General features: G+C 36.0%; 1 protein-coding gene across 16 annotated transcripts in view; it reads right to left on the minus strand.

The window, feature by feature from the left end:
* The window catches only part of stxbp5l (syntaxin binding protein 5-like), a 130,307-nt gene that overhangs the window by 51,419 nt on the left and 53,904 nt on the right, over nucleotides 1-24,984 (minus strand). For all 16 annotated transcript variants that reach the window (XM_017420695.2, XM_017420692.2, XM_017420699.2 and 13 more), the window contains exons 3-6: nucleotides 21,348-21,429; nucleotides 16,477-16,577; nucleotides 11,027-11,161; nucleotides 1,810-1,873 (exon numbers count right to left, since the gene is read on the minus strand). In XM_017420695.2, coding sequence (XP_017276184.1) covers nucleotides 1,810-1,873; nucleotides 11,027-11,161; nucleotides 16,477-16,577; nucleotides 21,348-21,429 — 382 coding nt within the window. The remainder of the gene's footprint in view (nucleotides 1-1,809; nucleotides 1,874-11,026; nucleotides 11,162-16,476; nucleotides 16,578-21,347; nucleotides 21,430-24,984) is intronic.

The raw sequence follows: 24,984 nt of genomic DNA on the forward strand, positions 1-24,984 counted from the left end.
ACAAAAGGCTAAATTATGAGTTGCCTAGAAAAACTGCCTAGAAATCTTGTTAATATCCCAAATTGTATATTAGCATATATATATATTTATATATATATATATCTACAAATAATAAAGGTGGTGACAAAAATATTACAGCAGAAGAACAATTACAATAAAGGCCCAGGTACAAATAAACAGCATCAGCAAACTTCATTAAAACAAAAAATGTGGGAGAAGACGACTGAGGGACAGAAAAACTGAATACTATAAAATATTGAAAGACAGAATGAAAAACTCGAAACCTTTAAAAACTCAAAACAATAACAAAACACACACACTCACATACAAACACACAAACATCAAGGTAATCTTTCTACTTCGGCAGAGCTTTCAACAGATGAAAAGTCATTACAGGCAGAAAAATCATGTTCAGCAGCCATGGAATTTGCAAAATGAAAAGAAAATAGTTTGTCATTAAATAAAGTCGACGTTTGTCTTTTTTAATCTATCTGTTTTAGAGAATCCAGAATTTATGGGCCACTTGTTAAAAATGCAGACAACTCACCTAAATACACTTTTAAAATCTGTTAGGATAGAACTAGCACTTCTTCAAGGAATGCATACCACCCATCATCTTTCATGTCAACATTTTAAGGTAAAATCTCACGTAGTTCGTTAGCACTCAGAGTATGTGACGATACGGCTCTCAGCTACTACCACACCACATATGACAACAATCATTTTAGCTCAAGTTTTGTAACATTACTTAAGTTATAGCCATTTTGTGTTGGCTAAGGTTGATTAGCTGTGGTAGCCATCTTGGAGTGTGTTGACTGCAAAAGTTAATCAGTTATAATGTTCATCCAATGATTCCTCTGAGCGTTTCATTAAAATCTGTCTGGTGGTTCATGTGATATGTTGATAACAAACACACAAACACTGGCAAAAACATCATCATCTACCTTTGCCTTTCAGCTGCGGGTAATTAAAAGGTGTTTTTGTTGTTCGTTTATCTTGCAAAGCAGATGGATTATGAAGAAAACAACATGTTGCCAGAGTACAGCCATACTGTAGCTTCAGGTGGGCTGAGATGACTGAACCTGGCTTCTATAGAGGTAAGTGTCAAAGTTGCTAATGCATCATTTAGATCAGAGCTGTTTGTTTTCATTGGAAGGGAAGGGAAAAAAACACAGCAATGAAGGTTTTTCTTGGTAGAGAAAGATGTGTTTCTTGCTTAATCCAATCACCTGCCAAGTGTTTTCTTGGAAGTGTCTGCTTTTTCCCAAGCAGTTCCCAGTGAAGACGTTCCAGATGGTTCTGAGTACCAAACCATCTGGCGCATCAAGTTAAGCAACATAAATAGTATTTTCTGTAAAACTGCAGTGTAATTGCAGTGTTTCTGCAGTTTGCAAAAGCAGCTGTGAACCTACAGTATGTGTCATTTTTCTTTTGAGCCAGGTCGGCTTTCATCCCAGGGCTGCAAAATAATTCGGAAAATCAATATGCAGCAAGCTTCCTTTCACAGTTCCTCCACCTGCCTCTTCTCTCTCCAACTTGATTAGGTTTGACCCTTGAAAAAAAAAACTCTTTTCAAATGAAAAGAGCTACAGGTCCCTCACATCTCTATTTATGTGTGCATAATTTAAAAGGAGGGGGGAGACAGAAAACATGAAAGCTGCGAAAAGAGATATACTACAGAGAGTTTGAAGTTAATAGAAGTTTAACCAAGAGCACAGCAGAGGGAGAAAGAAGCTCCTTCCTAGAGTTTGTGCAACTAAAAGTAAACCTAGGGATGTTGCCGAGCACTTCTTTTATCTGCCTACTCACCTTGCCTTCATCCTTTGGGCTGTCACTCAGATGAACTACAGGTCCTGGGTGAGTTTTAGTTGATCTGTGATGAGAAGGAAAGAAAGATGAGAGAGCTGACAAAGACACCAACGATAACGCTGTGAAACAATACTTTGAGAGGACATAGCATGTTATATCTAGTATATAGAGACTTTAATATGTGATTTTGTTAGCACTGCAATTTTATTGTTGTGACAATCCTGCTATATCTAGATATTTAGGACATGTCCTTTCTTGTGTGCATTTTTTAAAATTATGTGTCATTGAATGCTGCACAATCGAAGACCCCAGCCATTTGCTGTATGCTCACCAGTAGGGGTGGAGGTTATGACCTATTTTTTGCTGCTTTGTGACACAAACATGACTGATACTGAATACATTTTTAAATATCAAGAAATGATTACCGTTTAACATTAATAACAGTATGCTAAGTAATGCAGAGTTCTGTAGTCTGAAAGTGCAGCACCTGGACTGTTTATGGTGTACACACAACAAAGATATGAGATGGAAATGGCTAACCAAGACATGGACCTCCTGCACCTTCTGCACTGAAAGCCAGTGTTTGGAAATATATTGGCTTTTATGACATTAAAGGGGAAAAATGACAAGAGCCACAGTGGTTGTGGACATGTTTTCAACCAGAGGAAAAAGAAGAAAAACAGTCAGTGGTAGTTGCCGCTGCTTACAGGAGACTAGTGAAGTGATGTTAAAGTTTCCACCTAACTTGAAAAAAGTGAACCTAATTACAAAGTTCATTTCAACTTTTATTCCAAAGGATTCACATCTGCATTCAACTGTTGAAAACCAGAACTTGTTGCACCCCTTGAAACCACAATAGAACATAATCATCTCACGTCAAAGGTATACTAACACAGTCATTCCCAAACTCAACAATGGGACTAAATCAGAATTGTAGAAACACTGAGTAAAGCTGTTACAACATGTAAGACAGCTCTAATGTGTAACACAGAATCTTATGTCACTGGAATCAGCATTTTGACTTTGCTATTTGTTTATTTATGATAACTAAATCTTCTTAGACAGAAGACTGTTTAATACTGTAGTGATCTGAGGGGTCTGAGAGATTCTATACTCAGAATTGGGTTTGAAATGAGCTTATGGATGCACTGACAATAAAAAGTCAAAGTCAAGCTTATTGATAAGCAAATTTTAAAAACAACAGGATTTTAGTAATGTGCTCTACACATTAAAGGTTCAGGAATATACAAATAAATAAGACAATAAAAAATAAAATAAAAGAAGACTAATGAACTATTCCCGACTCTTACCCACCACCAACTTTTACAGTAAATATTATTAGGATGTGCAAGCAAAAAATAAAAATAAAAGCAAAAAGTACTACTTTATCCATTAGACTAATGTACAAACACTGCTTTGAATTTGAGCATTTTGCTAAACCAGTAAATTTATGCTTTAGTAAAATAATTTTCTTGCTGTGTTTAACTTTCTTTTGTTTCCCTAAAACTGAAACTTTTTCCAAGTATGAAAATACAGCGTGAGCAAGAGAAATCCTTTAAAATCCTCAGTTGTATAATTGATTGAATTGCTGCTTTTTTAACAATTCCAGATATGATTCCTGGTGAACATCGCTGAAGCTGCGACAATCAGAAGATTCTAACTTTGTGTCTACAAATGTGAGTTGATCTGAGAGGCTGAGGTAAAGTGGAACCGACGTGTACAGATGGGCTCATTTAGTTATGCCTGCTGCTACTGAGTGATAAAAACATAAAGAACACCAGTAAGTTTTCAACATTACTGAGCTGGCTTTGTGAAGAACAAGTCAATCTATCACCCTAGATCTGCAGCTCACAACACCTGTCAGGTTTCCTACTGAACCCCAGAGGGTGACTGAGTGGCAAAACTTAATCGTGTTGCACAGACCATTCAAAACAAAAGCACACTAAAATGAGTTACATTCTTTCTGATGTAACATATGTATGCCATTTTGACCCTGGGCCTTTGCTACAGAATACCACACTCCCTGCATACACAAACAAAGCTAGATGATACAAAGTTTTCCTACAGCTTCTTCCGATGTTGCTTCAGAGAAAAATGTTGAAAGCACATATTGAGTTTTTGATGGCCATGACTAAGGGTAAAAGCTTGCTTTGTATAGAGAAGGCTGCTTTCTTAGACTGATGATTACCTTCATATTGAGGAGAGAGAAATGAAAATTTCAGGTGAGCTCTTGACAGAATTAGTGACTTTGTGATTCATTTTTCCCCTGACAAATGACAAGGCCAGTCTTTGAAATGGTTAGAAAAAGCAAATCTGAAAGTTTTATGGCACAAAAAAATACACAGATGAATACTGCTGGGTGATTTGGAGTAGAATTGCTTATTTTTTTTAAAAAAGTCACGAGGCCACATAGCAGAATTCAAAAGCCTTTTTCTTTGAGAAAATTGACTGATCATGCTTTGAAAGATAATAATTTCCATCTGAGGAATGTATTTGTAACTTGTGTGCGACTGCTGGAAATATGCTTCCAATGTGGCTGCAGATTTTTAAAGTGTTCAGCAGATGGACACATTAGGAACTGGACTCTTGGAAGTTCAGAGGAACCAATAACAATCTTATAGGAACTGATGATTTTAACACTGCCTACAGATGTTGGTAGTTAGAAAAATAAACAGAGTCCTGGTATACCACTGGTTGAAAACTAGAAGATAAGTGCCAAATATTTGCCATCAGGAACTTAGAACACATAAATTGAATAACTTAACTGAGGACTGTATAGTGGCTTTCTTGCAAAGGGCCGAGGGGGACAATGGCCACCTCTATGAATTTCCTACATCAGATTAATGTTTGAAGTCAACATAATTCAAGATGGCTGCCACACCTAACACAACAATAACTAAAACTCAGTCAGTTTTACAGATACTGAGCTAAAATACATGTGTGGGAACAGTTTGGAGTAATCCCCAACGCATATTCAGAGCACTAACAGATCACGCAACATCTTTTTTGTAAAACTCTGACATGCAACTGGCAGGCAAGATGCAGCAAGAAAGAAGAAATGCATGTTTAAGAGAAAAGAAGAAAGTCTTTTTTAAAAAAGAATTTTTGTTCCACTTGTAAAATAATAGTATTTAGATGACAAAAACAAATGCAAAGATAAGTTTAGCTCCAGCATGGACCAGTGAATGCCCTGGCATCCTGTGATGCCAGATAAGGGTAAATAATCAACTCGACAGCTTAAAGGGGGAGAACCAGGGCAGGAAACAGCAAGTCAGCTGCAGAGACGTCAAGGACGTAATACATTCAAACTGCCACATTTATTTAGGTTATACGTCACGTGTGTAAAAGCTTTGTATCAAGGTTTTTACACATCAACTAAATCATCAGTTTAAATGAAAAGGCTGAACATTGAGCAAAGTATTTTAGAGATGACAAAAGGTTGCAGTTCAAGGAATTTTATTTTTCTTTCCCTATCAAATTTTTGTATAGTAGGAGAATCTGTTATTGTCTCTTAACTTTATTCAAAGTATCATCAAAATGACATGAGCAAAGAGGAGAGACTGAACAAACAGACAGATAAAATGTGTCAAAATAGATTTATAAGCTCAACAAATCATCAGGTGCTTTTTTGTAAATTAACTACACATGTTAAAAATTATGATTGCGTTAAACCGTATTGTTCTGCTAAATATTTATTTCAAAACAATGATCAAATTTAAAATTTAAATGGAAGTCAGAGAGATCTGAGAATCTGCTGTTGAAGAGCTTGGCTGCAGGCCTAAACACAGATTTAGATTTTCATCCAGTCTTAATCCGTTTGTGCTACAAGGCAAATCTATTTAATTTAAAAAGCCTTTTTTATTTTAGACTCTGGAGATTATTGTTTGTTTATGTAACCAAGTAAATAATCTGTTAAGAAATAATATTTTCCCTCACATACTCAATTAAAATAAAGAGTTTATTTGACAATGTATTTGCTTCTTAAAATACACAAATGTAAAGAACAAAATGTAAAAGATTATCTGTATGACAAATTTGTTAATTAGTAATTATTATCAATAAAATACAAGATAATACAACTGGTTCAGATCACCATCTAGCTCAACTACTGGTATTTTAATTTTGGTTTAAATGGGTATTTAACCCATTTATAAAATATCTGATGCAACATATTGGAATTGCAGTAATAAGTCCTAAGTCTAAATGAGTTAATGAACTTTCACTTACAACAACTTGAATAATAAAATAAAGTGTTAAACAACTAAGTGCCAAATGACTGGCAAATACAAGCTAAACTTTAAAGAAAATTACTTTTAAAGACTGAAAAGTTGCTCAGCTAAGAAAATTGTAATTTTAACTGAGTTTAACAATCCAGCCGACTTTCCATCCATCCATCCATCCATCCATCCATCCATCGTCTTCCGCTTATCCGGGGTCGGGTCGCGGGGGCAGCAGCCTAAGCAGGGAGACCCAGACTTCCCTCTCCCCAGCCACTTGGGCCAGCTCCTCCGGGGGAATCCCAAGGCGTTCCCAGGCCCAGAAACATAGTCCCTCCAGCGTGTCCTGGGTCTTCCTCTGGGCCTCCTCCCGGTGGGACGTGCCCAGAACACCTCACTAGGGAGGCGTCCAGGAGGCATCCTCACCAGATGCCCGAGCCACCTCAACTGGCTCCTCTCGACGTGCAGGAGCAGCGGCTCTACTCTGAGTCCCTCCCGGATGACCAAGCTTCTCACCCTATCTCTAAGGGAGAGCCCAGACACCCTGCGGAGGAAACTCATTTCAGCCGCTTGTATTCGCGATCTCGTTCTTTCGGTCACTACCCAAAGCTCGTGACCATAGATGAGGGTAGGAACGTAGATCGACCGGTAAATCAAGAGCTTCGCTTTTTGGCTCAGCTCTCTCTTCACCACGACAGATCGGTACAGCGCCCGCTTCACTGCAGACGCTGCACCAATCCGCCTGTCGATCTCCCGCCGACTTTCCATCATAACTAATAAAAGCAGATAGAACTGTTTTACAAATTCTGTGTAGTCTTTCAAAGTAATTTTAATTTTTTTTTTTTTAACAGCGTAACAAAAAAAGTCTGCAAGTATTCCATCACCCCACACAATTATTTTTATTTACTTTTATGCAAGCCGAAAAGTAATTGCATCATGTTGCACGCAATTTTATTGTAGTGTTAAATTTACCCTCCTCGTGCTTTTCTCTTAAAGATGCATCCTTTATTTTCACCACCTTCCATGTTTGAGAGCAATGTGTTTTGGAGTGTTTTACACTAAAACATATCCCTGAAATAATGCAAAGTCTTCAGTCTGTAATCAAAACAGCTAATTGCTAAAAATGAAAGCAAAACACAGCAACAGAACCATTGATCAGTGCAGATTGTTGTATTGTTTTTTTTTTCTTAAATTGCACAATCCTCAGTCATCTGTTCTTGTCATCTGTATGGAAGTAAACTGTTTGAATTCTCCAGTATTTTGGAGAAAATCTAAATTATTTTTGATAATATTTACTGTGTGTGAATATTCGTTTGAATCCCTAGTAAGTCATTGGTGACAGTCAATATGTTTGATGGACTTTCCTAAAAGCACAAAGTTGATAATAGAAACTGGTGCATAGTTCTAGATTTTCATGTGAGGTTAATGAGGAACCAAGTCTAGACCATTGGTTCCAAAACTTTGCAGCGTCTGACCCACAAAATAATAGCAGCAGGATTTTATGACTCCAACTATCTATGGTTAAAGTAAATAAGGGTTATAATGATTATTCTATTTTTATTCACTAATAAGAACATATTTTTATATCCCACAAGAACTGTGTCAAAAACAGTAACTAGCAATTATTTTCAAATTTGTTTTTATCTAAAGATTGCAAACTTAATGTTTTGGGACCCTTAGTGGGGTCCTGACCTCAGCTTTGGGAGCCACTGGTCCAGACAATGATCTTTCAACAAATCTAGCTTTGTTGTGAATTATAATAACTTCCAAAGCAGTTCTGTCAGCCATTTTCACATAACTCATTTTAGGAAATATATTACAGGACCAGAATGTCGCTGAGAACCCATTGTTTATTTTACAATCCCACCAGCAGAAAGCCAGACATGCCACTGCTGATTCCAAGATCCAAGGTGTAAACACAATTCTATTCATTATTAGGATCTATGAACTGCAGCAGAGTGTGCGCCGAGCTGTTGTGTTTCCCCATTTCTCCTTGCATCTCATTTTTTATATCTCATTTTGAGGCGAATTTCCTGAGGATGAAATTGAGCATTAAATATGTTGCAAAGCCATTTGAATTTCAATGAGAGCCAGGTCCTCCCACTTTGGCACTGCAGCCCCTGCTGAATTGTTGCTACTACAGATTCTTTTCAAGTGAGCACACTTCGGCTTGAATTAAATTAATGCATCTGCGAATCAGCGTCACACAAACAAACACTTTGAGAACACAAATGTATGCAGGCAGAAGTGTAAACATGCATACACACACACACACATTTTTCACACTTATTTGAAAAAGTGGGCAATTTCGCTCTTGCTCACTAAATGATCCACAGCAGGAAAAACAAACTCCCCACTCATCCTTATTCATGTTTGTAGGAAATGCTCCCAGATGAACAATACATTTCTCCGGTCCTTTTGTCTGTTGATAAAAGAAGATTCACTTTCCCGTACAGTTCAACTTCTCATGAACTCTGCTTCAGAAATGGACAGAGTGCTGACTATTGAAAAATATGGAATACATTATAATGTATGGTAAAACTAAAGATTATATGCTGTAGGTGCACAAAAATGTCTACCAGTGAGATGGTTGAGTGCACCTCTGCCTTATTCAGAACAACAAAGTTATTTTTTATATTTCCAAATCTGCTCTTGTGTGAACACTATCTACTATTTACTATCCAAAATCAGTATAGTTGGTTGTATTTGGGTTAAGCACTTTTTAAAAGGTAGTTATGCATATTATGAACATAAATGAGAACAATTAGACAAAAGCCTTATTGCTGATTTAGGGAAGTTAGGCAACGCTGACATGTGATTAATTTTTCTTCACTACCTTACGTATTAATTGTTCCTTATGTGCTGTTGGTTTCCTTTGAATTTTACTCCAGCTTTAGGATTCTGTTTTGACATTTAGAGCTTTACATGGACGAGCATCAGAACCTTTGCAACTTTACGTCCCAAGCAGATCCCTGACGTTGAGTGAACAGGCCCTGCTAACAGCACACAAGACTAAAAATGAAAAGAGACACATTTGACATTTGAAACTCTCTCCCTCTGAGCTTGAGGCCTGCAGAATATTTTAAAAAGCAGCTAAAACTCACCTTTTAGGCTTGCTTTAGATTACGTTTGTTGGTTCAATTTTTGAATGTTTGCATTTGTTTTTCAATGTTTTTATTTTGTTGTGAAGCACTTTGGGAAACTTATATTGAAATATGATATAAATAAGCCTACTTACATTTATTTCTTGATATAATACTGATTTAACATGCAGTTTTCTTAATCTCATCTGTAGATGAACATTTTTTACAGCATGTACATCCAGACAGTTTTTCACCTGCGATTGTATGTATATCACTAGTAGATTGTTTCTTTTAGCTGTCAGATTGTCTCTGCGGCCAAATATCTAATGCTTTCCATGTGACACATGTTTTACAAATCCGTGTCTTATACAGCTCAACCACACAAATCCATTTTTGCTTTATTTTCCGAACCTTATATTGTTGTATGTGTTTTGAATTATTCTTTCTCTTCGTTTTTTAACTTCCTTCTGCTTTGATTGCTATGCTGTCAGCCTGTCAGAAATGAGCTTATTAAGTCTTAATAATGGGAGGTTTCCTCTTTGTTTGCCTGTATTAGAAATTTTCAAGACCTGTCAACATTCATACTATGTTACATGAATAGTGTGTGAAAATATTACACTTGAGCTACAGTGAAACAGATATTTTGTATTAGGATAAATCAAATCCATGCAATATGACATATAAAAAATTAAGCTGTAAAAGTAGTGTATAAATACAGTTTTAAAAAGTCAATATTTAGGTCTTTTTCAAGCAAAAAATGTTCATAATCAAGCATTTTGAGTCTACCCCATTACTTATCTGCATGTTGCCTTTTTAAAAATCAGCTTCTTTAAAGTAAACCATCACAACTTTCTAGTTTGCAACCTCCGTCTACTTTGAAAAGAGATTTGAACAGTGCCCAAAAGGCAGAAATGCTCGGTTCTGTCCATGAAAGATGAACAAAAGGCAGTTTTACAACAGTTTACCAAGAATGCTCTTGCAAATTTGTTGCTTCAGCCTCCCAGACCTATGTACTGATTGGCAGACAGACCTCCCACACGTAAGCATCCGTGTTAAGACTGTTCACTTTAGTTAGGGCTGACATAAGACAACAAGATGGCTTGGTAAAAGAGTGACTTATGACTGACACTACAGTCAGGGACTTGTCAGGGTTACACCAGAAGAGTGGCATGTTGGTGGGAGAAGCCAAGAAAAGTGGGCATACAATGCAACTGAGTGCCATTTGTGTATGTGGTGGTGTCTTCAGTTGTCGCTTTGCAGCACATTTGTTTTTCTAAGTCTACACAGTCAGACACGCACAAACAAAAGTAAATGTCAAAATGAATAAATCCTGAAATATATCCTGCATATTAAGTAGAATTTTTCAAAATAATGTTTTATATTCACTATTGTCAGGCTCTTTTTTTTTGTTTTTGTTTTTTCTTTGTAGAAAACACTCAATCTGAATGCAATGTTAATATTTCAGTACATTTTTGTGGTTGTCACTGATGGAAAAGGGAGCCTTTTATTACTTATGACAAAACACACCATCCTCATAACCACACATTTTCTTCTAAAGCAAGTAGAAAACGCTTGTTTTGACTACTAGCATACACAAATCCTATCTTAATGTTTAAAAAACAGGCTATATTTTACAAGACAAATCATCAATGTCATCATCAGTTGAAATTCATAAATCGTCTGGATTAAGACATCATAGGTCTTGACACAAACTTTTGTTGTCCTGATCTTATTTTATGAAAAATTATTTACAAAGATTTAGTCCGAAATCAAATCAGCTGCTTCACATCTATAAACCTCCTTATCAATGACCATTTTATGACAACAGGAAAATCTTAATCTTCTAAATTTAAAAGTCCTCAATGCCATCCAGGGATTACTCTGTCAGGTGAGAAGCTTGTAACAGGAAATACTCACAGTTCTATGGCCTTGTTCCACATGATGACATATCCAGACAAAATAAAAGACTCAATGTTGACAATGTGTGTGTTCCCACGCTCCGTCCCCACATAGAGCCATTTACTCTGAAAGGGCAGGTGGCAAAATGTGATCCTGGGCAAAGACAAACACAAAAAGACCAAGTGTTAGAATATGAATTACTTGAAAGACTGTTCAGCTTCAGTTTGTGTCAAGAAAGAAAGTGAATTGATTTATTTTACACATTCTCTAAATACGCTTAATCAAACTTATTGCATTACATGGATATCTTAACAATGTGCACAATTTTGTGTTCAGAAAATCCTTTCAGGCAGACAAAAGGACAATTGTCAGTAAGCTTTTATTTGCACAGGCACATCAATGTTCATTAGGATGCAACTTGAAAGGTATAAGAAAATGCATTTTTTGTAAATTAAAAGTATGACTCAGAAAAGAAACAATAAAGCACCACACAAACTAATTACTTGAATAAACTTGAATAAACTTGAATAAAGATAAATGGCAGGTAACCACTGAAACAACCGATGAAGACAAAAAAATAATAAAATCAGATGGAATTTTTGTTGTTAGCTGCTTTGCAATGAGATCAGAAGGTTAACTTTCAGTACTGTATATATCAGATAAAGCCACTGCAGAAATCATAGTCCTAAGTTTCTTCTCATTCTTCCAGGTTGTCATACACTGACTCATTTACAGAAGTTGTTTCTTCACTCACTCCATGTTGAGGTTTATTTTTAGAAAACTCTTTTCCTCCTTTGTATTGCAGCATATGTATATATATATATATATCACTGGCCACCTTTGCACCTCCTGCTCTTTCTCTCCTATTACAGTTCCATCATGCTGCTTGCTAAACTAGATTTAAGCCACAGCAAGTAGAGCACTGTAGGCTTTTCACAAAACAATAAAAGCTCGAACTGTTCCGGTGTTTGTCCATCTCACACCAGCCGGTCAACAGAAGCTTGAAATACTGAGAATATCTTTGCATTCCAAGCTCACTCTCTGCTTCTCTGTTATAACTTAAAATCTATAATGTTACAGAAAATCATCAAATGTTACAGAAAATCATCAAATGTTCTCGTTAACTTCACATTTTCTCTATAATTTGACACTTCATGCAGCTAGGAAGTGCCGTCAGGAGTGCCTCTAAAGGATGGCCAGATGGGGGGCCTCTGATAATCTTGCAGCTGACACAAAAACCAAAAGCCATAACAATGTAAAGAGTTTTATTATGTTACTGTCATATTCAAGTTATTTAATAAATACTACAATACACTGTAGATGTTAGAGAATTACCTTCTGATATAGGTCTACTTTTTATTTTACAGTTCGTTTCACTAACTGTACAGCTACTATTCAAATCACTGAATACTGTCCTCTTCTCTTTTAAATATATACGGTATTTATTAAAAAAATACAATGCATATAATCTTCTGAGACCCAGCATTTTTATATAAGGACATTGGCCCTTTTTAAATATAATACTATTTTAATCTGGTCCGCTTGAACCTGCTGCCCCTTTTCAGGGAGGCTAACTTTTAAGTTATTATTTACTTTATTTTTTTTTTTACTTTTTTTTCACCATCTTATTGCTCAAAACATTGTTTGCTCAGGTCCCCAAAGGAAAAGACTGTTTGATGACAATAAAATGAAATGGTTTTGAAGTTTTGTCTGGGCCTGGAAAACACTTTTCTTCCCAGACTTTCATCCACAATATATGATGCCATTGAACCTCAGACATAAATTTCTATTGCATTTATTGTTTATTAATAGGTCACATTAACCAATATTGGTACAATGCCAGCTTCTTACGCAATTATTATCCTGCCATTTGCTTGTATCTTCTTCACTATGTAATAAAGATCCGCACACAGTCACTCACTCTTGTCTATGCTGATTAGCTCGGAGTTGGAGGGAATGTGGGGGTGGAATCACTGGGCTTCAGCCCAACAGCCACTCACCCCACAAGCAGCAGGATTATTAGATAGAAGACAAATGAGATGGCAGACAATTCAATAAGGATTTTAGGAGCTTGAGGATATGACAATATCCAAACTGGCGGGTGTTGGGTGTGGGGGAGGGGTATCAGAGGATTATCTTCTGCTTTTTTTTTTATAAAATGCATTTACTTGTTGCAAATTAAACACATTTCCTTAAAAATGGAAGCTTTTTATTTAACTTTTTTATTTGTTTAGAAGGATACTTTTACAAAAACAAGTACTTGGAGATGCAAATTTTCAACAATCATCAGAAAGAAATCTATTCATGAAAACTGCACAGCATGCAAAAGTTTTACAATAATCTTAAGGACTACATGCATTGGGCCTTTCTTCATTCAAATATAAGGATGTTTTGTGATCATTGTAAATACAATTTGGTTTATTTTTTTCTTAGTAACTCTCACGTGTTAGGGTCAAAACTAAGGCTATGTTCAAATGTACTACAACATTATGGAGATCTTATAGTAGACTTTAAAGGGAGTAGTGAACAGCTGCTGTTGTTTGCTTTTGGTTTTACTTGAACGCAGTATGAGTATTCAAAGTAAGGTGTTGTATAAATGAACACCAGGAAGGATGGAATACACGCCTGAATCTGAAATGATGGACAACATCATTTAGCTGTTTTTGGCTGATCAACTTCTGTACACTACTTTTACTGCACCACTTGACAAGTTTCCAGGAAACTATATGAAAAAATGAAGCTAAAATTTCAATCACCACTACAAACTGATGTAAACAGAAGGTAAAACATTAATGGGCACTAATCGGCACTTTTTTGTCAAAGTATCAAAATGCAGCTTTGACTCATAGGACAAGTCACTGTCATCAGGGATTATAATTAGCTGCCCAGAAAAGAGACTGAGCTCTGTGGGGCCAGCTGAGGAGCAAAAAGAGAAAAACCTTTAACAGAGAAAACAGATGTAGAGAATAACTCAGTTGGTAACATCATCCAGAGAATTGGCAACTTTGCCATCTGCTCTGTGTGACTCATGACAACTGCTAAAATAAATCCACAGTGACTTACTGTATCATTAAACAACACACACATCCCTTCATGATGACTACATTAGCTCAAATGCCTCCTTTTATCGTGTTGAACACAATGGAAACCATTCAATGTGTCATGTATTGTAAAAATGTTTTGTTTGGATTCTCTTCAAATTCTTTTTGACACTGACATGCCAGTCAAGCGAGTGGCTGGCAGAAGCTCCTAGCTGACAGTTGTCACAAAACAGCTTTGCAGACATTGCTCTCTTTGAACCCTGGTGGGGCATTAGGGTACTAATTATTAGAGGTTCAGCTCAGGAACACAGAGCTAAATAGAAAGGTACTGCTCAACATCTGATGGGTGACTCATAATATTCTTCTCCTTTTGTTTTAGAGTGTGAATCACTGCTCCTCCGCTGTGAGCAAGTGACTCTGCCTCCTACTTTTTTTTTGCACCAGAGACAGGTATGGATAGAGATTTTCAACACCAAGGTAGCTTCTATGTATCACATATTTAAGGGTATACAGTAGCTTCTTAGCCATGAGGAAACACACAATTATCAAAGAGACAAGTTTACACTAAAAGATTTGTGATATTTATTGAAAAGCATCCTTGCATTAAAATATTTTAGCAAGAAAAAGCAACATTCTTAACTAGGATAAAATGAATAGATTATAGTTTAACTAACAAAGTTATAAGCGTAGCATTATGACCATTATTGTAATCCATCAGCTTTTTTAGGCAACAATAGCTTTGACTACAAGCTACATCTAATTTCATGTTCCACTCATTGGAAAATGTGCTTTTTGTTCACATCTTCTAATCTTACGAGTCATTATCCATGATGAAACATTATAATATGTAATATGGTAATGTATCTTTAGAATGTTGTTTTGTGTAGAGGAGCAATTATAAAACAGGATGGGAACAACAATGAAACCACTAACATCTTAGGAGTGTCTGAAAAAAAATGTATGATGTCTCGCTTTTATAGAAGTTTTTGGACTAAAGACGCAATAAGACTTTAAAGGCACTCATTCCAATGTCATGAAGACCAACTGCACCAATATATGTTGTTTAGGATAACCTTTTAAAGTTTGATTTCATAGCTTGAAATGGGTAAGTTCTTTGATTTAAAAATGTCTGTCTGCAGTGATCTACAGAATGAATGATATCATGCTAAAGACATGGACATGACGTCATACCCAAGCAACACAAAAGATGTGAATCAGCAGCAAAATGACTTAGTGAGGAAAATGTAGTGGCTTCACAGTTTGTCAGCCTTTACGATGAAAGTGCAAACTACAGATAAATCTATGACAAGTTCAGTGATCAGCCTACAGCTCAAATTGGAATGGTTTTGTGAGCACACTTTTCCACAATTTTACTTGTACTTGAAAGTAACACTTACACTGACATTATAACCCTGTTCTTTGTTGAACAAGAAAAACTTTTTGTATGCTTCCACACTCACTTTATGTCCCATCTTACCCATGTGGAAAGTAGTTATTTGAGAAACATTTTTTGCTTTTAGAACAAAAATCAGCTTTTATTTTTATCATGCAAAAATGCAGAAAAAAAGGAAACAAAACAGAATGTAAACAGTATGCACTCTATATCATGTCAGTGTAATGTTTTACCCCGGATTCTGAAGTGGTAATGTTTTCAGGCATCACAAATGATGCTTTAGCTTCTGGGCAAAAAGTAAAAAACACAAAAAACAGTAACGCTCCTTCTCTGGTACTTCTGAGACTCTAAGTAGACAGCAAATAAAGAAGACAAAAAAGTTAAAGGCAGAACTTTGCCCCATGTGGGAGGACAACACAGCTTGGTCTGCCAAACAGCAGCAGTAAAAAGGATGTTTCTTCCATTCCAACTACATTAAGAAAAAGTTGGACCTTTGACTTATAATAAGAAATTAAATTGAAGTCATGTACCATCGTGAACAAGGCGACAACATAGGCAATATGTTGTTATAAGCTCTCCAAGCAAAAGGCATTTTGTGTGAATCAAGTAAAACCGTTTTTATTTAATTTCAGGGTTTAGGTTCAAACACATATCTGTAAGGTTGTATCTTATAACAACAAGTAGAGGAAGGGTTAGTTATCTCACAGAATCAGGAGCAAAATCTTTCCATTGACCACAGGAGCAAGGCTGGTGGAAAATTGATGAAACATGATGGATAAACACAGTTCAGCAGTGCAACAGGGCTAAAAGAGCAGAAGGGGTCAGATTTATCGCACAGGATGAAAGGGAGTTGAACTCAGAGGGTGGGGGGAAGTCACACCTGTGACAGCCTAAAACTGAATCTACTGATGCACACTGACAGTGAGATTCACCTTTCACTGGAGCGAAGTGTGGAGTTTGTCTGCACCGTTTGTGAGTGGACACAAACGGTGCAGACACACTGGTGTTTGTCAAGCAGAAACTGTTTTTCCTACCTCTCTCTGTTGAATTTGAGTGAATGCAGGACAGCTGGTCGCCTCTGGCGTAGGTTCCACAAGTGTAGCGTGTCATCTGCACAGGCTGTGACCAGCGCCCCCTAAGGAAAGAAAACAGATATCGAACAGGTTTTTGAATGGAAACATTACTTTTAGATCTAATTCAAGTCTTCAGAATGGCTGACTGATTCTTGCAAATATTATAGCAAATATTTAGCCAGTTTAGAGCACAGGTACTCTGTGCAATCAGTCCACTGAAGTTTGTGATCAACTAAAACCTTAAGGTATTTATAAGAGCATACATGTTTGATTACATTGTTGTCAATGATTACTGCAGTATGCATTCTAAGTTTGTCAGGTGAAAAATTACCTTTTTAGCTATGTCAGAATTAACTATGGGTAAAAAAAATGCAGCATAAATGGTGTATCTCAATTGCTTTGTTTCGTAAATTGTCTTTGAACAAACTGAAATTAATTACTCAGTAAGTGTGTTTATCATGTAAAAACAGTTTTGCAAATACAGCATATGCAGCATTCTAAAAATGTTCCAGTAACAGTGTAGATACCTTCCAGCTACAAATATTACAAGTAAACTCTATCCTGACAGACCAGTGCCTATCCATCTACCTCCTCCTCCAGTTTGAACAAAGTGGACACTACTCTGAGGATCATGAGCTGCGATTGTGCTTTTAACAAAGTACAAACTGCAGTGTGAGGAGCTCTTAAAATCCAGGTGTGTGTGTAGGAGGTGGTGGTCAGTAGAGATGGAGCACCAGAGAGGACTGTACTCTCATCATTTTTCTTCATCATCTGTAAACCTCAACTCTAAATCCTGTCAGCTGCAGAAATCCTCAGATATTTCTACAGTTAGAGGGGTATATCCAGTGTACACCTGAACATTTACTTGGATAAAAAAATAGGTCCAAAAATACAACACTAGGGGTGTTTACAAGAAACAAAAGAGCAGACTCTATTGCTTTTATTTTTTGCAGTAAGATGATGCATATCTTCTGTCAGTCAGTTATAGAGAGAATAATTTTATTTGCAGCCATCTGTTGGGTCAGAAGCATCATGAATCAAAGAAACATAAATAGCTGATAAAGAAGACTGACTCTGCAGTGGTTGGACTGCTTTGAAACTCATAGACCTAACTGAATGTTGCAAAAGCTGCTCAAAGAATGGATAAGACTACCCACCCTTGATGCAAAACTGACCAAGTACTCAAGTGTCATATGTTCCTGGTAACATCCTTTGAGCCAAAAAAGAGAATTCCAGTAAGAAAAAAAAATCTTAATCCAACAGTTCTTTTTTGCTCTTCTTCTGCTGTAAATATTTCTAATTAACACCACAGCAATGAAAAACTCTTTCTGAGCTAATAAGCTTTTGTAGATAGTTTAATCTTCTGCACAGTTTCCAAATCAGAATCTAAAAATATCTGCAAAGTTTAGTCAGCAAACATTTGGGCAACTGCTTCTATTATACATAGTAAACTGAATGAAAAATGTGAAAGTGAAATAACAAATCCTTGTGCTGAATTATAGCGACAGCTGGTTTCAGCCCAACTTCTGAGAAAAACTGTGATCACACTTAAATTCCCAGTGAGACTTTGCTTGCAGGGCATCACTGTAAAGACTGGAGCCCGGGGAGAATTAGCTTTAGATTACAAACCTAATCATGGGATTAAAGACTGTAATATAGCATAGTCTGCTTCCCACTGATTTCAGTATTGGTGACATTTCCCCCTTACTCACAAAATCCATCACTCAACACTGTGAAGCAAAAACAACAATGATTGCCTACATTTTTTTTTCAAAAATAATGCAAAAAGAAATCTAAAAAATATGGATTAAATACAGTGAGAGGATAAAATTATTAGGCACTGTGAAAACTTATCTTTGAGGATTAAGAATGAATGGATATGCATTATTAAAAATCTGCCAGTTCTGACTGGTTAGTTTATTATTTATGATAAATATAAATTTGAAATGTGATTACAAATGCATAAAAAGGTCTGTGTGAAAAATTAATCAAAGAATGAAAAGAAATTAATGATAAAATAATTATTTGGAACGTTTCCAAACACTGACACTAATTTTGTTAGATGTCCTGTCTCTTTATAAAAACAAAGTTATGAAGCAGCTCATCCAAGTTGAACGTAAGCAACAGGAAGTGTAATGATGAATACTGGGTTCAGAAAATGAACTTCTTAATATAATTTCACCTTATTGAGAGCTTTCTTTTCTGTTGGACTCATTTCCATCTTGCTATGCAATATATTTGCTACCCGAGGAAGATTAAAACTATTTTGTACTGATGGAATTAGAAATTTCTCATTAACTTGAGCAGCATTTTGCCATAAAACATCATCAAATTATTATTTTATTATTATGTTTTAAACTGCATATTTTTGTGTGTTTGCCAACATTTCTAACAAATAATACAGGTTAATTTATTTCACAATCTAATTGCTTTGATATAATGATATTGTATAACTATCAATGTATTTGGCCTTTAACTAGCATGTGCATCAACATTGTTTCAGTCAATTTTCATTCTCAGCTAAATTAAATTTATTAACTCAGACAGCATTTCCCTCTGGTTGCTATTGCTGTTTTTCTACTAAAGCATCATGTTTTGGGAAATAAAATTGGGAAAGTGACAATTTGAAATGACTACAGACATTATAAGGTGAAAAATTAAGTCAGGCCCTTGCATTTCTTGGTTATTTCAGGAAGTCTGCAGCTGAAGAGTTTTGTCATGCGAGCTTCCTCTCCTTTAAATGTCACATCAAGCACAAATAATTTCTTTATGTGTTGGACTCAGAACATTAGAGATTGGACAGTAATAAATATTGATCTCACAGCTCAATCTTTTAATTTGAATAAAAATAGAAATCTGTACTATTTTTGTTCGTCTGTTTTGTTTCTTGATAACTCAGCTTTTATTATTTGTTTGACAGAACATGTAATTGAATGAAATGCAGACCCCCAGTGCATTATTCCATAGTAGTTAACAGAACAGTAACATTCAGCAAACAGCGCCAAAAATAAATAATTACTGTAAATAAAGCAGCTTAAAAAAATACTTTGGCAGCAGGTCACAGTTTTAATTTAGAGGCAGTGCAACTGAAAGGAAGTAACAAGAGGTGCATTTTTTTCCCCTATCCAGTTTAAATATTTGGCCATTGTTTGATTGAAATGCCACTGACAGAAGTTAATCAAACATGACGTTTGGCATCTTTATGCTGGGCGGTTCATCACATCACAGATGTTTATGGACGGTTAGAGTTTATTTTTTATGTTGAAGTTTCTTTGTGATGAAACATTGACATTTTGTGGGTTTTGACTTACTAAGTTAATTTAATATCAATCAGATTTAGAACAATAAACTGTGTAGTTTAAAGTTTTTATTGAAAATATAGATCTTCTTAATGCATGGACACAATTTTGTACAAGTAGCTGCCTGCTTTGTGAATTTGTACAAGTTATAGGAATAGGTCATTGCACTTCACTGAATGTCAAGGGGCCTGCCTGAGTGTGTAAGTCAAGAGTTTAAAAGGCCATCTGACACCCAACACACTGAAACCAAGAAAGAGCTTTGACAAAAAGAGCATTTTTTTAGCTATTCTGTTAAAAATCAGGAAGATACTGAATTGTTGTGCAGATACATATATAGTATATAAGAGGAAAAAAACTGAAATATGCCTGTGCTGAAAATATGAAACAAGTCCAAAGTAAAGATAGATTTTTAAAAGCATAAATGGGAATTGCAGTGAGCAATTTTGTGGAAACAAAACTGCATCAGTGGCACAGACACGTAAACAGACACAGAGTCAGTCAAACATGAATGCATGGTTTTATAAATCTGCTTGATCCCAAATATCGGTGAAGCATGTAAGCTTTCAGCAACACACAGAATGTTACACTCATATACCAACTTACTACGCATTTGAGTGTTTAAACTCTTATACACATAGTTACACCCACATACAAAGTCAGTACCTGTCATACAAATACACAAACCCCTCTTCAAGCCCATCCACCTCCATTTGCCACAGACACATCACAAGTAGGCCATGAGTGATGGTGAAGTGGGCTGAAAGAGCCAGTGGGCTTAAAAAGAAATAAACTGGATAAAGATGCTCAAGCAAAAAAAAAAGAAAAGAAAAAAAACAGCAAAATAAAAGAAGAGATGGAGAAGAGAAAGCTTCATGTTCGATGATTCTGACCTGACTTCTGCTCTTTACTAAACACAAGGACTATTTTTTCCCTAATACACCTACAGATTTTTGTTGAAAATGCATTAAATGACTGTTAGCATCCTCAAATCATATACTTGACACAAACACCTCCACAAGGCAGTCCTTGTATCATCTTTCAACAGGTAAAGGGGCAGTCTGAAAAAGTTTCAAAGGTAAAAAGGAAAAAAAAACAATGTTTCTGTACTTTAGCAAATATTAGTCAAAATCATCCTTTCTTTGCAATAATTAAATCAAATGTTTGTTTAACAGTGTCATTTTTGACATTTCTCTATAAAAATGTTTTGCTTAATTTATATGGTCACATTATATTTTTTTGATATTCCATCCCACTAAGCATTGTCCATATTAACTAATGAGCCAAACCTTTTACAGACGAGGTGAATATTATTGATTATCTCACATCAATGTGATACATCAAGCTCTTAGTTAATGAGGCCAACCATTGGCACTCAGAGTCAGGACGTTAAGTGTTTGATTTGTAAGGCAGGAAAACAGCATGTTTAATTTATTTTGTTTGTCATTTTTTTAAGCTGTGCAAAACTGTAGTGAATTAGATCAGTCTATTTTCATAATTGGTGGGTTGAAAGCAATGTCATGGTTTAAAGCTTACCTCATTGATGAGGAACTGCAGTTGAAGTACAGCTGCCCCGCTTTCATGCTGACAGAAGCAGTCCACCCCTGGCCGTCCCAGTCTGATGATATCACAAAGTTAAGGAAGTATACATACTGTAATGTAGGCATTTTTACAGAAAAGGAACCATGTGTACCATCCATTCTTGGAAAAAATAAATTAACTTGTATAAACAAATCAGAGACCAGAAAAAGATTTTATACTATGAATTTAGTTTTTGACTTTAGACTATCTGACATGTTTCCTGTTACTTTCCCACTAGCAGGAAACACACCATGACAAAGTGAGTTTACATGTTTATTAAAGATGAGGAAGAGTGGATGAGAGGTTGAGTTGATCTAAAGGTTGAGTCTCATCCGAGGAGTCTCATAGGAAACCCTGAATGGGGGTTGTGTCTCATCGGACAAACATCCTGACCAGCTTAGTACCCCCCATATAGATGAGTGGATGTTGGTAGAGATGAGGCAGGGATGAAGCATGGAAACATGAAAAGGTTTGGAGCACTATATTGACCTGCCTGGAGATTAAGCTGATGAGCTCAGACAGTGTGGATTGGAGCCGCTCTGTGTATTCCTGCAGTACTTTTGCTGATAAGGGGGGTAAGGAAAGGTGAGTCTCAAACTACAGTGGAGGAGTAAGACAACTATAAGAAGGTTTGCCAGGTGAATACAGGTAACATCACATATTATCACCATTTATGAAAGGAACCTGTTTAAATTTTTCTTTTACTTTATGGAGAGGCACTATTTAAAAATACTCTTTAGGCTTACATATTAAGGATCATGTGAAATTACACTTTTAGGAGAACACAATTATATGTATTTACCATTTGAAGTAGCTGACAGCAATGATCAACAAAAATCTGATCCAAAAACTAAAACAGTGAACAATACTATTTTCCTACTTACTGCTAGCTTTGAATGTTCAGCTCACATCATCAAGTTTGATGAGGCACAAAATGAATGTCCTGTGAGACTCTATCATTCTAAAGCTAACAATGGTGTGATAAAACCATGTTCCCTCAGGAATAGATTAGTCAGGGCAAATAAACAGTACAAGTTCATACCCAGCTTGTGTTAAATATAAATATGCCCTGATATAAACCACAAACTAATTTACTTTGGGAAAACTTTATATTTGTTAAAGATAATGTAGGTCAAAATGCAGAAAGTTTGACAACTTTTCCAACCCACACACTCAATGACCTCTTGATTGTAAACAGTGGAGAACACAGATGAACTGCTACATATTGGCTCAATGAAATCAATCTTATTTACATTTTGAACCTTTATATGTTCATTTTGCCACACTGAAAAACATAATCCAAACTTATAATGTTGTAGAGTGAAAAGAGGAGACTTCATTGCACAAGCAATCAGAAAATTCTGGGCATCCCTCCCTCCTTCCTTCTTTCTGCACTCCACATCATTACAGAGATGCTTTGTTCCTGTCATTCTGACAATTTTGGGTTGTGCATTGAAAAAAGCCTTTGATTTAAGAAAATGAGGGTTAAATAGTGTACTTTTGAAGCTGCGATTCATTCGTGTTTGACATTAAAGCTGCAGATAATGGTGCCACTGACAATAGTTACCACTGAAACCTCTGTGTGAAACAGATGAACTGGAATTACAGGTAATGTCTGTGGGTGAGGTTGTTACCTTGGTTATTTGGCTTTGGTCTTTGACAAGTTCAAATTTTATTATTTTTCCCAATTTTCTACCCATCCAGACATCTCCACTGGCTGTTATCTCATCTCTTATCTTGTCTCTTTTCCTTGCCTTATCTTTATTTTTTGTTCAACAGCTTCACTTGCATAAATTTACTTTCAAATTACCCTAAACTGTTTTGTGAATTTCAGAGGACTATTATCTGAGCAGCACAGTTTGGTTCCCTTCTAGTTATATAGTTTTATTTTTATTTATTTTTATTCTGAATGAATAAAAATTTAGCTTTCTACAGATATTCTTTTTGTGCATGTGATGCACAAAAAGCATACCAACATTGTTGGTTCTAATTTTATTTGTTGAAGATATTCTTAGTTTGCATTTATTGATTTCATGCAGATATAAAGAGTAGTATTCTATTACAAATCATGCACTATGATGTGACTGTTGAGGTTACCCTTCTCTTTTCCCTGAAGGGATTTCTGTCAACCCTGCTTAGCATCACTGGATACCCATTACACCTTGCAAACAGCTCAAGGCAAGGTGATTGTGTGAGCCATAATCATATATATGTTCAGTTGGTTGACTGTGCAACAAAGAAAACAAAAAAAAAACTGGGCTTGTAAAAGCAAAATGTTGGTTAATAATAATATTAATAAACACAGAGCAGAAAAAAGAGGTTTAACTTATAGTAGAGGAAAAAACAAATAGTTTGTGTAGTTTAGTGTGATGTTTTCGATTATCTATCACAGCATAATGCATCTATTAATTCATTTACAAATCATTCATAAGACAACTGAAAAAAAAAACCTAGTTTATTGATAGAACCATGTATTGCGATGTATTTTACAGTTTGTAAACACATGACATTCTGATGGAATTAGGACATCTTATGATGATTTGACAATGTTTTTTTTCAAGCCAACGAAGCAGGAACCTTGCAACTGTCTTTCTAGACAGACTTATCACATTAAAAGGGAGCAGAAATCGTGGACACAGATACCGTAAAATTGCTGAACCAAGATGCCGAGCTCAGGTGCACAGGGCAAGAAAGTCTCCTGCCATTTCTTCTTCAAAATACTGCCTGAAAAATTCAGGCCACAATTAGGCTTCAAGTATTCGGTGGATAAGTCTCAGGAGGTAGAACAAACATCCACCAATTGAAAGGTCAACGGTTTGATCTCTGAATTCTCAGTGCACATGTTGAAGTGTTCCAGGGCAAAATACTGATGTGCTCATCAGAAAGTGGGGGTACATGTGTGTTGGTGTGTGTGTGTGTTTGTGTGAATGTGTGAGTGAAAGTTGGTAAACTGTAAATCTTTCTTTGAGTCTTGAAAGCTTTACATGAACACAAGTTTTACTGTAAACTATCAGGGTACTGGTCAAACTTGGTTTATTCACTTCAAATTTAATATATATTTTGTGTGGTTATTTTTTATGTTATAGTTAGATATCTGTAAAATGTTTTCCTGTCATATGTTAGTTGGTAAATTAATGGTTTGGGAGTAACCATGACAGCCATCAAACAATATACTGATGACACGGTTTTGAAGCTGCACCCTTAACAAGCTTAAAGAAAAGTCTGAATGAATGTATCAGTCCACCTGAAACATTCACAGCCTCAGCATAATTGGTAAAATAATGGTTGCCAAAAAAAGAGGCACCAGCCTTCACACTCACTCTTTGTACAATAAAAACAAAACTCCCAAAACTACGAGAGATTTTAGGAGGTGAAAGTTTGAGTGCTCTGTAGCAGGTTTTAAGGTTTTTACAATGAAGGCAGTTCACCTTCAATTGTGTGTCATTATTTGCCAAACAACTGATTTTATACTTTATACAGTACTTGTAGCATCAGAAAACTTGCATAGCTTAGTCTAATCTTTCAAGCGGTTATTGTGAAGGGCACATTGATAGTTTCTGAGATCAGAATAAGCTACTTAGAGCTGAGGCCA

Source organism: Kryptolebias marmoratus, linkage group LG6, assembly GCF_001649575.2.
Source record: "Kryptolebias marmoratus isolate JLee-2015 linkage group LG6, ASM164957v2, whole genome shotgun sequence".
In the NCBI taxonomy this organism is placed as follows: domain Eukaryota; kingdom Metazoa; phylum Chordata; class Actinopteri; order Cyprinodontiformes; family Rivulidae; genus Kryptolebias; species Kryptolebias marmoratus.